Below are 16,485 nucleotides of genomic sequence, written 5' to 3' on the forward strand. Positions count from 1 at the left end.
ATAATAAAAAGTGACAAAACGAGGGGAGAAAAGATAGAGAGAATTTTGTGAATATGGAGGAAGAGGAAGGAGAAGAAGACGACAAAAGTGGAGGGATATGCAAGGTCGTCGGATGTGTCGTCGGTGGCGCCGCCCTACGCCTTGGATTTGCCAAGGGAATGAAGCGGTTGTCTTCGTCTCCAGCCTCTTTTTGTACTCAGAGGCGGCATCTCTATCACGTGACCTTCATCATCACCGTTCATTCACTTTATGAGCAACAAGGCTTTCCCTCGTGCTGTGGTAACATCTCCCATTTGAGAACAACCATGTTTGTCCAAACACATTCTTCTAAATTTCCCTTTTTTCTTGTTTTATTTCCCAACACTCACTTTTAATTCAACAAGGAATTATAATCACATCATTTCTTTTCTCAATTTTTTTTATTACATCTTCATAATTTTATCCATAATTAATTAATAAAATCACGATAAATAATCGAATCAATCCTTCATTAAACTACTGAATTAATAATTTAATTTAACAATTTATAATTTTTATTAAATTATACTTTTCTCTTAATATTATTTAAGTTTTTATAATTTTTAATAATTTTTTATGAGTAAATTTATATTAAATTTGTGTTAAAAATTTACACCATGTATAATCTTTTTTACAAAATCTAATCAAAAGAGGCTTTTAAAGAAAAAAACAATTCAATAAGAAATTATGGTCGTCCATGGTCATTGAACTTTTTTGGGCATTGAAATCTATAATCAATGGTTACAATGTGAGGATCATTGTGGTAGACTGGATTCTGTCTATCCGATGGCTTATATGAGAGGAATAGCATTAAAGCAGTTTGAACGCTAAGCGATCGGACGAGAGATAACACACCAGTTGAATTTTTTTAGTCATTAATTAATTCCAACGCAATCATTTAAAATTAATTCATATTTATATTTAATATTTTAAATTTTATGTGATAAAATTAATTTTTTTATTTTTTATTTTTAAAATTTTTATTAATATTTACGATATTATATAAAAATAAAAATAAAGAGTGAATAATGAAATTAATAAAAAATATATATTTAAATATTATTTTATTATTTAAATAAAACTTTAGGTACTATATTATAATTTATTTTTAATTTATATAAATTCAATTTATTTTTTTTACTATAATTATGACAAATTAAAATGGTTTGATTTTATTATTTAAAATTAAAACTGTAAATTATTATAAATATTTGATTTTTTTTCAATAATCCTTTAAAATATATTAAAATGTAAACAATAAGTTCTGATTGTATTTAATTTAAAAATTAAAATGCTTAAAAATCAATAAAATTATTGAATCTAGAAATTAAAATGCTTAAAAATCAATAAAATATTTGTTTTTTTTTTTTTTTTTTTTACTTCCTTTTTAATTTTGTTGGTTCTTCCTTATTTTCGGGCAGGGGATCGCCACCGTCCTTATTCTCCCTCATTAAGGGTGGTGGTTGTCTTTTTAATTTGTTTCTTTCTATTTTTCTCTTTTCAGGTTCCTGTTGTTCGCGATTGAGAGTGCAATTTCGAAATTGTTGCCATTATGAGAGTGATGATTTTGTTTTGATGCTCACGAATGAATCTCTCTTAGGTGGCGTTTGCTACTCGAGATTGCACCGCTATGCCCAATTGGTAACACTTTTTTTTAGGTTGATGACCGGTTAAGTCTGCTCTGCCTCGCCCTTTGCAATTTTTTTTTCTTTCGTAACCATTTTGTCCAATTATATCTCTTGAATTTTTTCAATGTTGTTGCATGCAACTTTGAGGTTTAATTTCTGCTTTTTTTTTTTTTTTTTTTTTTTTTTTTTTTTTTTCTGAAAATTGTGCTGCTAAATTGGATTTAGCTGCTTGTTTGATTAATTATCCTTATTTAGTGCTGTCTTTCTTTAACGATGGTTCTGTGCTTTGGAAATATTAGGTCAGTTTGGCATATGGATAGATTTTTAGATTAATTATTGGGTTATGTATTCTAAATTGTAGATTGATTTTAAATCTAAATATGAGTTTGGATTAGATGGTGGTTGATTTAATTTATATTTTTGGTTGGACTAGCCTGCTTATATAAACTGCATTATGGGCATGTTAAATGTAACTTGCATTATTGAAAAAGATTTATAAGATTCTATAATTATTTTAATATTACTATAAAGAAAAAAATATCAAATTACTGAGAGAGTTGCACAACTATAGAAGGGCCAAAATGAAGATGGTCATTTAATTATTATAATTAATAAAATATAAAATATAATAAAAAGTTTATACTAAATTTCCAAATCATTATATCTATCTCATCCAACTAAATTATGATATAAAATATTAAGCCAAAAAAATCTAGTATAGAGATTCCTACTTTAATTAATATTTTACCATAATAAATCATTATTGAAATATTATATATATATTTTTTGCCAAATAAGTTATATGCTAACTTCATTATTTGATTTTTGTAAAAAAAAAAAATTCATTATTTGATCTATTTCTATAATTAAGTACGCAATTTTTTTAAAAAAATATTTTTTATATTTTTTAATAATTTAAATACTCAAAAAATTTAGTGAATCAAAATTATTTTTTTAGTTAAAAAAAATTATTTTAAGAAAGATCACTCGCTATTTAAAAAAAAAAAATCATTTTTCATCCGTTGAAATCTTTAATAAAAGTTTTATGTATAAATTTATTAATAAATTTTATTTTTAAAATTAAAATTAAATAATAAAAAATAAATTATCTCATTAAAAAATATTTTTACAAAAAATATTTTTTAAATATAAATTATTTTTCAAATAAATACAGCATTAGTGATAAAATTAATTTTAAATATTAATAAATTATAATTTTAAAAATAAATTATTAAAATTAATTCAAAATTTTAATTCTAAAATCACTCATTTCAACGCTGATTAAATTTAATTTGATTTTATTTTTAATTAAGATGAGTTTGTATTTTTTAGTTTTATGAATTTAGTTTTTCGCATTAAATAAAGTTATTTATTTTGTTGTTAAAAAACTCATCTTTTTAATAAATAATATAATATATTCTTATTAGACTAAACTGTATACATAATGCTTTAATAATATACAAAGTTTTCTGAATTATTTGAGAAACCTTTATTATATTCTGGACCTTCTATATATTACACATTCCAATTTTATTTTAAAAAACAATTTTCTTAGATAATCATCAAAGAAGAGTTGGGGTAAATTAAAAAATTGAGAATGAAATTATTTCGTTAGATTAATAGGAATTATCATATAAATATTTTAAATTAAATGATTTTGATATTTCTTTTATAGCTATTTATAATTTAACAAATAAAAGGTAATAGTCCAGGTCCATCTGGTCCGAGATGGGCTCGAGGGATTCCACCTCCATTTTCTTTCAAAGACTGATTTAGCCGCTGTCAAATAGATTCAGTTTGTTTTTTTTATTTGAAAATTTGAATATAAATGATTACAAAATTTAAAAATATATTAGAATTTAATTAAAAACAAAATATTTAGAATGAAATATTTTTAAAATTTTCTTTTTCTAATATCAGTATAATCTAGGGTATGCAATTGAAAAATACCACATGGGTACACTTTAACCTTCTAAAGAAAACCATAAAAAGAGGGATTCCATTCCACTTCATTAAGGCCTTTGCCTTTCATATTTCACAAGCTCTGCCTACTCAACTAATAATACAGCTTCAATTCTTCTAGCCTCCTTGAGAGGACCTTATGCTAAAAGAAAGAAGAAGCAAAGGTAAGTTGATAAACATCTCCTTCAAAATGTATTCTTGAGTTTTCTAGTGGATTGCAAGTTGCAAATCTGTTGGTCTTCTCAGTTGAACTGCAAATGCTCTGTGTGTTCATGGCAGCTCTTGTGAAGCATAAATTGCCCCTATTTAAAAAGCTCACATGAGAACCATGAACAATCCTTCTTCAAGCCTTTTGTCCTTTTCAATTTACTCCACATCACCAAAATAACATGCTGTTCAGTGCATGTGCAATAAATTCAAAGAATGAATTTCTTTTGGTTAATTCCAATAACATTTCACATACAAGCATACTCAGTTAGAACTTCAATTTGCAATATCTCTCCTTAATTACTATTCTTTTCTACCATGATTGAGCATCAACTTCCAGCTATGTTTCTGAGTCTATAAATGCCCTACAGCTTCTGTTTTTGTGAGCTATACTGGAAAAGGGACCTTCAAGCCCCACACAAGAAACCCTCCAAAAAAAAGATACTTTTTCCTACACATTTAAACTCCATATATGCCAAATGACATTCACATGTCTTTGTTTCTAGTGAAAAAGATAAATCTCTTCTACCTTTTGTTTACAGTTGGATCTCACTTTTCTGCTGCTTATCCAAACAACAGAACTACTCTTCTACTATATCATAATACTTTGATTGCTATTTACTATAATCCAACAGTTCATTGAGGTGCATATATCTCAAGTTTTTGTTTTCTTTTATTTAAAATTTTCCCTTCCATCTCCCAAAATTTTGCTGCCATGAATCCTGTAATTCTCTTCTTTCTCTCATCTTTGTTCATCAAGTCACTGTCTTCAAGGGTTGAGCCAGCTAAAAACAATGCCCATATCACTGTAATGGGTTTTGTTTATTGTGACATCTGCTCCAACAACAGCTTCTCCAGACACAGCTACTTCTTACCAGGTGTGTAATCTGCAAGTTTCAAGTTTTATTACTTAATATTTTCAGGGAGATTTGCATGTGAATTAAAAGTTAAGAGTTTTTCATGTGTACAAATTGTCTAACCAGGTGCAGGAGTTAAAATAGACTGCAAGTTCAAAGCAACTTCACCGAAAATCAGAGAACAAGTATCATTCTCAGTAAACAGAACCACGAATAGGCATGGAGTCTACAAGTTGGAAGTCCCTTCTGTTGATGGAATTGCATGCGCAGAAGTGGCCATGGAATCTTCCTGTGAGGCAAGCTTAATGTGGAGTTCTTCTAAATCATGCAACGTTCCTGGATACAAATCCACATCAGATCAGATAACAATCAAAGCCAAACATCCCAATCTCTGCATTTATAGCCTTAATGCATTGAATTTCAGACCATCAAAGGCTGATCTTACCTTATGTGGAAAATAAGAAAAGAAGAAAGCTTTCTGTAGTTTTTTCCACCATTTGTCACTGGTATATGGCTTTCTTCTGTCTAAATTCCGTCTTTCCTTTGAAACAAGTGCAATTTCCATCATGATATGCTTGCCCAGGTGATCATCATTTGTTAATGCAGTATCTGGGGAGCTAATTATTAGTTCTAAATATTTTTATTATTTTTTTTCCTGCTGTTTAGGCTCCAACTGGGCTTCGGAAAACAGTCCAAAATCACCGAGCTAAAGCTCATTAGTATTTTGTTGGTTTGTTGCAGCTTATACTAATGCAATGTCTGAATAGTTTGTGCATTTTAAAGTTGAGGTGTGTGGACAAATCCAATGTTCCTCGCCTCTCTCTCTCTCCCTTCCTTCTTCAATTGCAATTTAGACGAAGCATCTGCTAGACTTGACATTTCTGAAAATTACACAAATCCCTTGTATTTGGAAAATATTTTCCATAAAAAATATTTTTTAAGAAAACAACTTATTTGCTATGTTTTAGTTGTAATTTAAAAAGTAAGAAAATTAATAAACTTATATATTGTAATGGAAATAAGATTTTTAAAGTCCGGAAAATGACTTGATTTTTTTTATCAGAACAATATTTTCCATTCACCGATTTTACCGAGTATCCCAAATGTTAGAAAATGTGAAATATTTTTTTGGAAAATATGTTCAGAAAACAAATGGAGACTAAGAGCAACATATGATGCCCAGCTCCAATAAAGTTGGTCAGACAGATTCCCTGTTTACAAAAGAAATCAGTAGAACCCCATGAAATTTAGTAAATTAACACTTGAATCTCTATTGCTTAAAAAATATGAAATAAGTCCTCAAAATAATAGTACTGTGTAATTTGAGATTTTTAGGCTCTTGAAATCTTCAATAGAATTGATTTGTGGGACTATATACAATCAAAATTAACATTAGAAGACAAAAATCTAGTTAAACACTTAACCTTGCAGTTAATGACAAAAAAGCAGTAAAAATTCAACAGTAAAATATTGACTAAAATTTCGGGGAGAAGCATAGAAGTAAAATGCACATCTATTAAACAAGAATGGACCAAAAGCATTAATTACACTAGCTTTTGGGGAGACACAAGTAATTTTTGCATAATGTTTGCATCTCCAACTCATGGATCCTGTGAAAGAGACACAGAAGTGGTCACCCTGTCATATATGCCGTAAGGTCTATTTTTTAAAGAGTAGCCATGCCCAACTATAGGATGAGTGGATAATGGTAAATTTATATAATACGTTAAACGTAAATCTTCAAACAGATGAGACTGCAAACAAACTTCAACTAGAAAATGAGTTCTAAGTCATCACAGTCATTTTCTCTCCCTTTGCACTTCCACTTCTCCAGTGGGAAGATGAGAACTTTACATCATTTCCCCTTTATTTTTTCTGAATGAGTAATTCTTTCCTAAACCATGTACCATGGTGGTCAAAAAACACATTTTCATGTGAATCCCACATGTTTTGTATCTTTGGACTGTGGTCGAGAAAGCTAAATGACATAACTAAGTATTCATGAAACAAATATTTCATCCTAGAATACACTTACAAAATTAAGAAAATGGCAAATTAAAGCCAGTTTCTTTTTTTAATTAGATTTTGAAACCAGCATTAACCCATCATGTCTCATAGCCACATGAACAATTAGTTCTTTGAAACATCAGAAAAAGTCACACAAACACGCATATGACCATCTAACAGTGGTGGTCATAAGTAACTCATGTGACTCTTCCTGCAATAGCAAAAGAAATAGTGGTTTGTATGTTGGAGAAGGTAGATGGCCATATTTTACTCAGCTACAAAAATCGCAAACTTAGGCACTCACAAAGGCAAGTCATCTAGATGCAGAATAACTTTTGCAGCAACAAATTCAGAGAAAGAATAAAAATGAAGAGATTCATTTGCTTTCCTGCTTAACTATCTATTTGATTTTGAAATATTCCATGTCAAAATCAACTTTATTTGCATTCAGTTACAGCTTCGTTACCAAACTTAAATCTTTTGATAATCATAAGGAATAACAGAACCCTATTAACGCCTTTTTCCTTATTGCCTACAGAAGGTCCCTACATGCATTTGTGGCTCACCTTTTCACAGTTGCAACTTTGTTCACTCTATAACAGATTGAAAAATCACAGAAAAGAAATAAAAACATGCCTTTAAAGGAAATTCAAATTTGAAAAAAGGGTATCAACGCATACAGGTAGAGAAAGAGGACCAAGGAATTCTATATTTAGATCATCAGTTCTAGTTAGTCAAACTTCATAAAGCTACATAAGTACAACTGAAGGGCAAAAGTATTGCCATAAAATAAATTATACATGCTACGAACAAACTAACACAAAAAGAAAAAGAAAAAAGAAAAAAGAAAAGTTGCAGAATTCCATCTCTCTAACTGATACATTTATCACATTAGAAAAGTCATATTGACATGCAATAATTGCATATATTGCAGTATCATCTCCAGGTCATTTGATTTTCTTTATTTTTAATTAGCAAATAGTCATGTTTTGTTGATGTGGAGATTTATGCACCTTAGGCTCCATTCTCTCATATTCCCATGACTAAAAGGGTCCAAGGTCACTTACAATGGAAAGCAAGCATGGAGTTTCAAATAAATTAAGACAGGAAGAAAATCTCAAGCACTTTGCTCCATTTGGTTTCTTGGACAAAGATATCAAAAGATCAACAACTTGTTTGAAATAAGAATTTTGTAGGAATTCTATTCAATTTATTTCTTTTTGTTAATTCTCATGGTTGGAATGGAAGAGTTTGATTTGTTTAATTTTTTTAAAAAACCATTTTAAAAGGAATAGAAATTATGCATAATTGTGGATTAAATTGAATTCTTTTCTTACAAATGATTTACTCCACGTAGGGGTTGATTAGAATAAGATTAATATCTTCTCAACCGTTTTGCTATTTGGTGTTTAATATTTTTCCTATGAAATTGCTTTTCACTTCTAAAGCACAATAAGAATTATCCATGAAATGAAACAGTTTTTAAAACTCCAAATGAACCAAAAAAAAAAAATTATAAGAAATGCTAATATTTAGTTCTAATAAAAATCATGTTTAGCAGAATGAGAAATAACAACTGATTCTTTACAGATAGGCAAGTACCCAGTATAAATTTTCTTATAGCTAACCCTTTTTTTCCAAGGTAACAATATTGCATTCAAAAAATATAATGCCATGTAAAAATACTCTCCTTTGCTTACAATCCAAACCCTTAGAAACACATGAGTGCAAACAAGAAATCGTAGCTGGCAACCATTAACGAGTTCAAGTTGATTACAGCCAAATTGATCACTCCCATTGACGCAAAACTATTAATGCTAGCACAAAAACGCAGCTATTAAATGAAAACAGCAATTTCAAAGCTACAGAGAATTCGAACCTTGGAACTTGAAAGGTTCAAGACTACTTTGAAAGATGATCCGTTTCATTTTAGCCAAAACTGAAAAACAAACAAATAAGTTATTTAGTTGCGAGACAATCCCAATTAGCGAAAGAGCTAAAATTGCAAAAGCCGGTCATGTAACAATTACCTGATGGAAGGAAGTCGTAGACATTATACAATGAGCCACACAAAACGACCTTTGCTCATTTCCGTTGTCTTTGCTCCCCCAGCCGCTACTGAAATCCCCCTTCACTTACACCAGAGAGTGCCAAGTGAAGCAAAGGGGAGCAACGAGGGTCGAGAAGGAACGAATTGTGTAAATACGACAGCATTTTTCGGAGTTTCTATTGGGTTGGTCATAATTCATGAATTAGATGTCATAGAATAAAACAAAAAACAAAAGTTTATTAATTAATTTTAACTATTAAATATTATAAAAAAATTAAAATATTCTTATAATTAATTAATAGACTTTAAAATTTTAAAAGATTAATTAATAATTTTTTTTAAAATTATAAAAATTAAACAGTAAAACATTTAATAATTAAAATTAATAAAACTATTAGTTAATAAAATTTTTAAAATATCATAAACTTTTTAATTTATTTTTTTAAATAGAGAATTAACTAATAAATTTTATTATAGTATAAAAATTAAATAGTAATTTTTTTAAAATAAAATTTAATCCAATAAATTACGAAAAGAAAACTGTTTCGTACTTTTTAATTTTCAAAAACACTATAATTATTTTCAGAAATAAGTGCAATTAAGTTTTCATTAAATAAGTTTAATTTAATTTTTAATTAATTAAAATTATATATTTTTGTTAATTATTTTTAATATTTTTCTGTATTATAATTTTTTTAATTATTTTAAAATTAGTATTTAATTTTTTCACACTATAATAATATATAAATAAAATCACCTAATTATCTAATTTTTTTAGTTAATATTACTTTTAAATAATTTTAAACAAAATATTTAAAGAGAGATTTACTATTTAATTTCTGAATTTTATTATTAGTAACGAGTGAGTTTCTGTATTTTTAAAAATCTATTAAAATATCATTACATAATCAAATTATTAACAAATTAGTCCTTCCATCCATCATAACCTCTTTTCCATTAAAAACTAATGAAGAAAAAGGGAAAATATGTTTAAAATTCAATTTTACCCTATAAAATCTCTATTTAAACATGCATTTGTCATAAAATCTAAACTTTTTCACCAACTTGCATAGTATTCGACAATTAAGCATTGAAAGAATCTATTCTATCTTCACGAGAATGTCTAGTATGAGCAGATCGATGGAAAGCTGGGATGATAGTTACACGAATGTGAATTGCTTCTATAGGAAAAGAGCAGGGGTTCACATATCTGAATCTATTAATAATTCAAATAAGTTGTATTATTATTGTCAAGATAACAAATGTAAATTATTTCTTGAGTAGTGCATTCCAACAAATATTAACTCTCCAACATCAAACAATATAGGTGAAGGGTTAGAGGTATTCAAGACCAACTTATCAAGGATGATTGTAGAGACTAAAGAAGAGTTGATGAAGATGAATGAAGAGACCAAAAAGTTACATGTAAAGTTGCAGAAGATTGAAGTTATTTTGAACCAGATGAAGAATTATGTGATAATTATGTTGTTACTGTTGATAGTGTTTATTGTAAAAACATTATAAAAAGTTGCAGAAGATTGAAGTTATTTTGAACTAGATAGAATATTTGTTTAACATAGAATGTATTATGTGTTTTCTGTTCTATATGTATGAATGTATAAATGTATTTTGTTTTATCTCTTTTGAATATTATTTGCTACTGTTTATCTAAGTTAATTGAGTGAAATTTTAGCAAATTAGTTTTTTGTAAGTGAATGGTTAAAATAGAGGACCAAATAGTTTTAATACTTCAAAACTGAAGGACTGAATAGTTTTGAAATTGAATATATAAGGATTGAATAATTGTAAACTTTAAAATTTAAGAGACCGACTAATTTTGAATATTTAAACAAATGGACTAAAAAGTTATAAAATTAAAAATAACAGAAAGATGATTATGTTACATTTATCCAATGTAACATAATATTAAGTACAAACAAATCTTATAAATACACAAGGAATAAAATTGGAGTTGAGCAAATAAAATTAAAAACATGACTTCATTAGTATGCCATAATTATTCAAATATGTATTACAAAATTAAATTTTGTAAAATCAGACTTGAACATTATAATGACATACATTTACTGCCGGCATTTTAATGGTCACGTAAGTCCAGGTACCTATAGCACTGTACCAATATCTATGATAAACACCTCAAAAAAAGAATTTGTGCACAGATTTATAATCTTCCCAAATTAACAAAATGCTCAATCCAATTGCTCAAAATGCATGTTCAACCAAAATATACAAACTATATCCCTCAACTAACAATATTCTAAAACAGATCATTTGATATTTCAAAGACTTCTTTAGTTGATTGGTAAACGTTTAATCTTCCCAAATTAACAAAATGCTCAATCCAATTGCTCAAAATGCATGTTCAACCAAAGTATACAAATAATATCCCTCAACCAACAACATTCTAAAATAGTTCATTTGATATTTCAAAGGCTTCTTTAGTTGATTGGTACACCACTTGATCCCACTTAGTTAGTGTTGACCACTCTTGAAGTCCCTGCACCTAATGCAGTAGTGTGTTTCCTCTTCTTTTAACTTATAACTATGTTTACCTGTAATTAGAAGACACATAAAATGTTAAAGTAAATTCAATATATTATAAAAAAAGGTATAATTGCCCCAATAGTAACATATTGACAAGTCCTCTTATTGTGGCCTATTTGTAAGTACCTAGTATAAGTGACAGTTGTTGTCCTCCTTCATCTAACTGGTGGTTCACTCTCATCCCTCTTTTTAGCCTTCCTTGGCCTTCCCGGTTGCCTCCTCAAAGGAGGTGGCAACATTGATGGGCGTTCAATATCAGGTTCAAGGTCATTTTGAGGAATAGGATGTATGGCACCTAGCTCTATACAATTGCCACATAGGAACTTTCACATACCATTTTTCCATCAACTCATGGTGCATGAGTTTATAACTTATGTCAGGGTCTGGTCTCAGTTTTTCTCTAAGTTTTTCTACTATTCACTTAGTGTTTGAATTCAAATTTTGATTTCTTAATGGTCTTATGCATGTGTGCTCATCATGCAGAGTCTTAACTATGAATGTAACTTGGTCAGACAGAACTAATGCATGAAACCTCCAGGGACATCCTGTACTGGAACACTTAGCTGTTAACCTAGTAGAGTCATTTTTAACTCCTATAATATCATATCTCCCCTTAATAGCATAATCTGTCATAGCATTCATCAAAGTCACAATGTCCTTAAAAGCTTGACCCTCTTTAAACAATATTTCTTCCCTTTCATTGTGTTGGAAATGATCATTATACATACCATAATAAGGATCAATATATTTTTTTCTTCCTATTATTAGGATTATAAGACTGATTCTCACTGTCTTCAATCTCTTTGTCATTGTCACTAGCATAATTTGATAACCCATCATCAATATTATCACAATCAATAATAAAGTCCTCATATGACTCCTCAATACTAACCTCATTGTCAAATATAATTTTTTTAGGTAAATCATCTCCATCCTCACGCTTATTGAATAATATATCACTTTTAGAATTAATTTGTGGATATTCATTGGCCCCTCTCCCTATCTGCCCACTCTCACTATCACCTTCCTATCTTATCCCTCTACCTTTTGTAAAACTCTATCTTCCTCCCTTTCCTCTTAATGGCACACTTCTACTCGTACCTCTTGTGGATTCATCCCTACTTAATAAATGAGTGTTTCTACCTAAGGCATCACTAAGGTTAATTTCCTTACCAGTATTACTATCCTCACTAAGATTAATTCTCTCACCAGTATTACCGCCCTCACCAATATTATATTACTACCCTCACCAAGGTTAATATCCTCACTAGTATTACTACCCTCAATAAGGTTAATGCTCTCACTATTATTACTATCATCAACAGTATTATTGCCTCTTAATCATCATGAGACATCTCAGTATTTAGAGTGATCCTCTTCATTTGCACAGTCAAAGGCAATCTATAACTATATTTGTACAAATTAAAAGTTAATATTAAATTATCATCATTTTCTACCGTCATCCCACCATCAACGACAAACGTAATAAATGATGCACTACATTAAACATCTTATAAACATCATACAACAAAGATATGCATAATCTCTCATCCGCAGTCATATGACAACAAAGACATTAAATATTTTATCAATTTTACTTTCATATGTCAACACCACTGTAAATCTCTCATCCACAGTCATATCTACATATCGACACACATAAATCACACATTCTTTTGTTAGTCAAAACCCTAAAAAAGACATTAAAACCATCAGTAATAGTACGTGGTACCCACATATTTTAATATAATGCAAATATTATGGTCACACATTCATAGAAAAAAAAACTAAGAAAACTAAAAAAATTACCTTTCCCCACTTGTTTGACATAAACCAACAAAATAGGGATTGTAACTTCTCTTAAAGCAGATAACTTTTATTGATCTTAACCTTATATATATAGACATCGAAATATGGAAGATTTCAATGTAAATCTATTTCGAAATGACAAGAATCAAATGGGATGAATCTCTGATGCTTTATTGACAAAATAGAGAAGAGAGGATTTAGGGATTAAGAAAGAGAGTTTATCGATTTAAGGAGAAGAGAAAAGCTAGGGATTTGGAAAGAGAGATTATTGATTTGGGGAAACACTAAATGTGATTTAATTTACACTAAAGTTATTTTGGCATTTTCATGTTTTTCAATGAGAAAAAGAGTTATGATAGATGGAAAGATTGACTTGTTAACAGTGTAAAGATATCTTAATAAGTTTCTGAAAATATAGATACTAACTTGTTAATAATAGCAAAACTAAAATAGTAATTATTATATATTTAAACTATTCAAAAGTTATTTTTAAATTTATCAAATAATTTACTTACTTTTTTAAATTAATTTTTCAAGTAAAAATATATAAGTCAAGAGTTAATTAAAGTAAATTGCTTAACCAAACATCCTTTGAGATCGTGTCGAATTAGTTTCAAATTTTCAAAACACAATTATCATTCTTTCTAATTTTAAAATAAAAAATATTCTATTCAAAATAAATTCAAATTTATAATTATGTGATTATTATTTAATCCTTTCTACATATAAAAAAAGACTAAAAAATTAATTTGAAAAGAACAGAGTTTTAAATATAAGAAAATTAAACAACTATTTTAACTAAAATTAAATAATATTCTTATGGTCTATTAGAGGGTGTGCCTGAGCCTATTATATCCATACTTTTTTTTTGTTATGTTTTGATTAAAATCAATATCTTTTCATATATAAAATTTTAAAAGTCAATATAAAATGTAAATATATTATCAATTTCAAATTATATCAATTATAAATTAAAAAAATAGTTTTTATTTATGAACTTTGATTTCAGCAATAATAAAATCATTTTTAATATTATAAAATATTGAACTTAAATCTTAATTAGAATTTAAAAAAATAGGGAAAAGTAAAAATGTTACCTTCACTTAACAATAAAAACAAAAAAAAATTATTATTTCATCTCTATATTAAAAAAAAATTTATTAATTGATCTTTCAATTTTAAAAAATATATTAAAATATTCCTGACATTTTAAAAAATTTATTAATTAATTTAAAAAATTTAAAATACCCTATACGAAAAAATTAATTAGTAGGCTTTTTACAAATGTGAGACTAATTAATAAGTTTTTTCATATTATAGAAATTAAGTAGTAAAACACTTAACAACTAAAATTAATAAAGCATTAATTAATAGATTTTTTAAACGTGAAAGATATTTTATATATTTTTCAAAAGGGATAGACTAAATAATGAATTTTTCCATAATATAAGGATTAAAAGAATAATTTTTCAAAACAAAATAAAGCAAGATGAGAGAAGGCAACAAATAGAAATTTCAAGGTCTCAATGAACAAATCTCAAAGATGTGGTAGATAAATGAAAAATAAAAAGAGATCTATGGCTTCATTAATTTTCTTAATCAGCCCATAAACACATATCACACAGTAATCCAATACAAATCAAGATAAAGCCACCATGATAAACATAAAGGCAACAACATAGACTATAAAGATAATTATTATTTCTCATATTTGCATCAATTCTTGGAAGATCTTCATGGCAGAAGCTGGCAATCCCAGAAGCACATTTATGTTTTTTCTCTCTTTACCATGTGACAGAAACAAGATCACCTCCTTCTCAGGCAATGCCACTGGCCCTGACAGAATTGGCTCTCCCCATCCAAAATCAGTTGTGTGAAATGAAAGCCTAGACCAAGTTGTTATCAACAGAGTTGAAGCTAGCGAAGGCCTTGCTCTTGTCACTTCAAAATAATCTATGGCAGATCTCATGTAAGAATCTGTAACCATATTAATTGCATCCTGAACAAGCCCAACTGCATATGAGAGTGGTTTCTCTAGCAGTTCACCTGCTTGGCTTATGGAATTTGTCAACACAATCCCATTTCCAAAGTACCCATTTGGCAGTGGTGGGTTGAATTTTGTCCTCCCATCAACAGCAAACAGAAGCTTTGTTTGCTGATCAGGTAGCAAATTGAGTGCCTTGGTTCGAGCTCTCCACACGAATGCTGATAGCCCTTCAAAAGTAGTGCACTTGTCAAGAATGTTATCTTCCATTGCTGCCTTTTTTATCCTTTCAAGCATTTCGGAATCGAAACAGAAGGAGCTGTAGATCATTTCATCATCTTTATATTGGTTAGATTTATCTTCTAGCTCAGCAAATTCTTGGTGAAGATTCTCTATCTTTGGTGGTTTCCTGGATTTAAGGATGCTTCTGTCTAGAAATGGAGGGACAGACAGTGGCAATCCTCTAGCTGTTTCTCCCCATGAGTTCACAAATTCCATAGCACCAATTCCATCAAACATGCAGTGATTCATGCACAATCCAAGTACAAATCCACCACATTTGAACTTGGTCACCTAGAAGAACAAGAATTTCATTCGCTTACGACCATTCTCGAGTTTAAATTATGAAAAAAAATTGCAGGCAGATATATAGTCTGAATACCTGAGCCACCAGAGGAGGCATCTGCAAAATGTTCTTTGCATCAGGAATGTCAAAAACAAGCTTACCAAGAGTGTCAGGATCAGGCTTTGAAATGTCACCAATCTCTTCCATTGCACAGTTTGCTTCAGCTTCAACAAAAACAGCACCCTCTCCATTGCAATCTATAATAAGCTTTCCTTCAGAGCTGATTGTTAGCCTCCCAGCAAGAGGGAAGTAATGAACAAGAACCTTTTTCAAGGCATTCTTGATCACTTCTGCAGCAGTTTCATTTCCTTCCTCATCTGATTTGAAGCAGTAGATGGTGCGCACAATCACAGCAATATTTTGATCAAGATTAGAGAGAAAATACAGGCCTTTATCTGTCTCCATTTCTGGAGCGACCAAAGTTGGCTCCCCATGTTTCACAACTAGCTGAGACACAGCACTGCCATGAGAGTTCTCCATTGCAGCAACCTTTTCAAGCTCCACTACCTGAGCTCAACAAATCGAACAAATAGCATATGAAGTGAATTAATACAAGGGAAAATAAAATAGCCTGCATGCAACTGAGTATGAAGTTGAGCGAGACCACAAACCATGTGAACAAGCTTAAGAGATTTCTTAAGTATAAATGAAGAAAATGGCCAGAACCCAAGACACAGAAATCCAGGAACTGAAAATTGATGATTGTATTCAAACCTGAAATCTTTCACAGGTTTTAAAAAGGCAGTGGTTTGATGTTAAATCTGGAAAGAGGG

The 16,485-nt window shown here is 29.3% G+C and overlaps 2 protein-coding genes and 1 long non-coding RNA gene across 3 annotated transcripts; 1 reads left to right on the forward strand and 2 right to left on the reverse strand.

Annotated features, from left to right (window-relative positions):
* Window positions 1–3,698: 3,698 nt before the first annotated feature.
* Window positions 3,699–5,447, forward strand: LOC110625824 (pollen-specific protein-like At4g18596). The gene is made up of 2 exons (XM_021771481.2): window positions 3,699–4,693; window positions 4,799–5,447. Exons 1-2 carry the CDS (start codon window positions 4,531–4,533, stop codon window positions 5,131–5,133), a joined length of 498 nt encoding a protein of 165 aa, XP_021627173.1. The 5' UTR covers window positions 3,699–4,530; the 3' UTR covers window positions 5,134–5,447.
* On the reverse strand, window positions 4,562–8,911 carry LOC110625825. Its single transcript, XR_002489619.2, has 4 exons — window positions 8,710–8,911; window positions 5,118–8,618; window positions 4,796–5,008; window positions 4,562–4,702 (listed from the first exon to the last, which is right to left on the reverse strand). It is a non-coding gene; the product is annotated as an uncharacterized LOC110625825 (long non-coding RNA).
* A 5,749-nt stretch (window positions 8,912–14,660) lies between these two features.
* Window positions 14,661–16,485, reverse strand: LOC110626297 (omega-hydroxypalmitate O-feruloyl transferase). The gene is made up of 3 exons (XM_021772120.2): window positions 16,324–16,485; window positions 15,749–16,219; window positions 14,661–15,660 (listed from the first exon to the last, which is right to left on the reverse strand). Exons 1-3 carry the CDS (start codon window positions 16,324–16,326, stop codon window positions 14,809–14,811), a joined length of 1,326 nt encoding a protein of 441 aa, XP_021627812.1. The 5' UTR covers window positions 16,327–16,485; the 3' UTR covers window positions 14,661–14,808.

Source organism: Manihot esculenta, chromosome 11 (genome assembly GCF_001659605.2).
Source record: "Manihot esculenta cultivar AM560-2 chromosome 11, M.esculenta_v8, whole genome shotgun sequence".
NCBI classification, from domain to species: domain Eukaryota; kingdom Viridiplantae; phylum Streptophyta; class Magnoliopsida; order Malpighiales; family Euphorbiaceae; genus Manihot; species Manihot esculenta.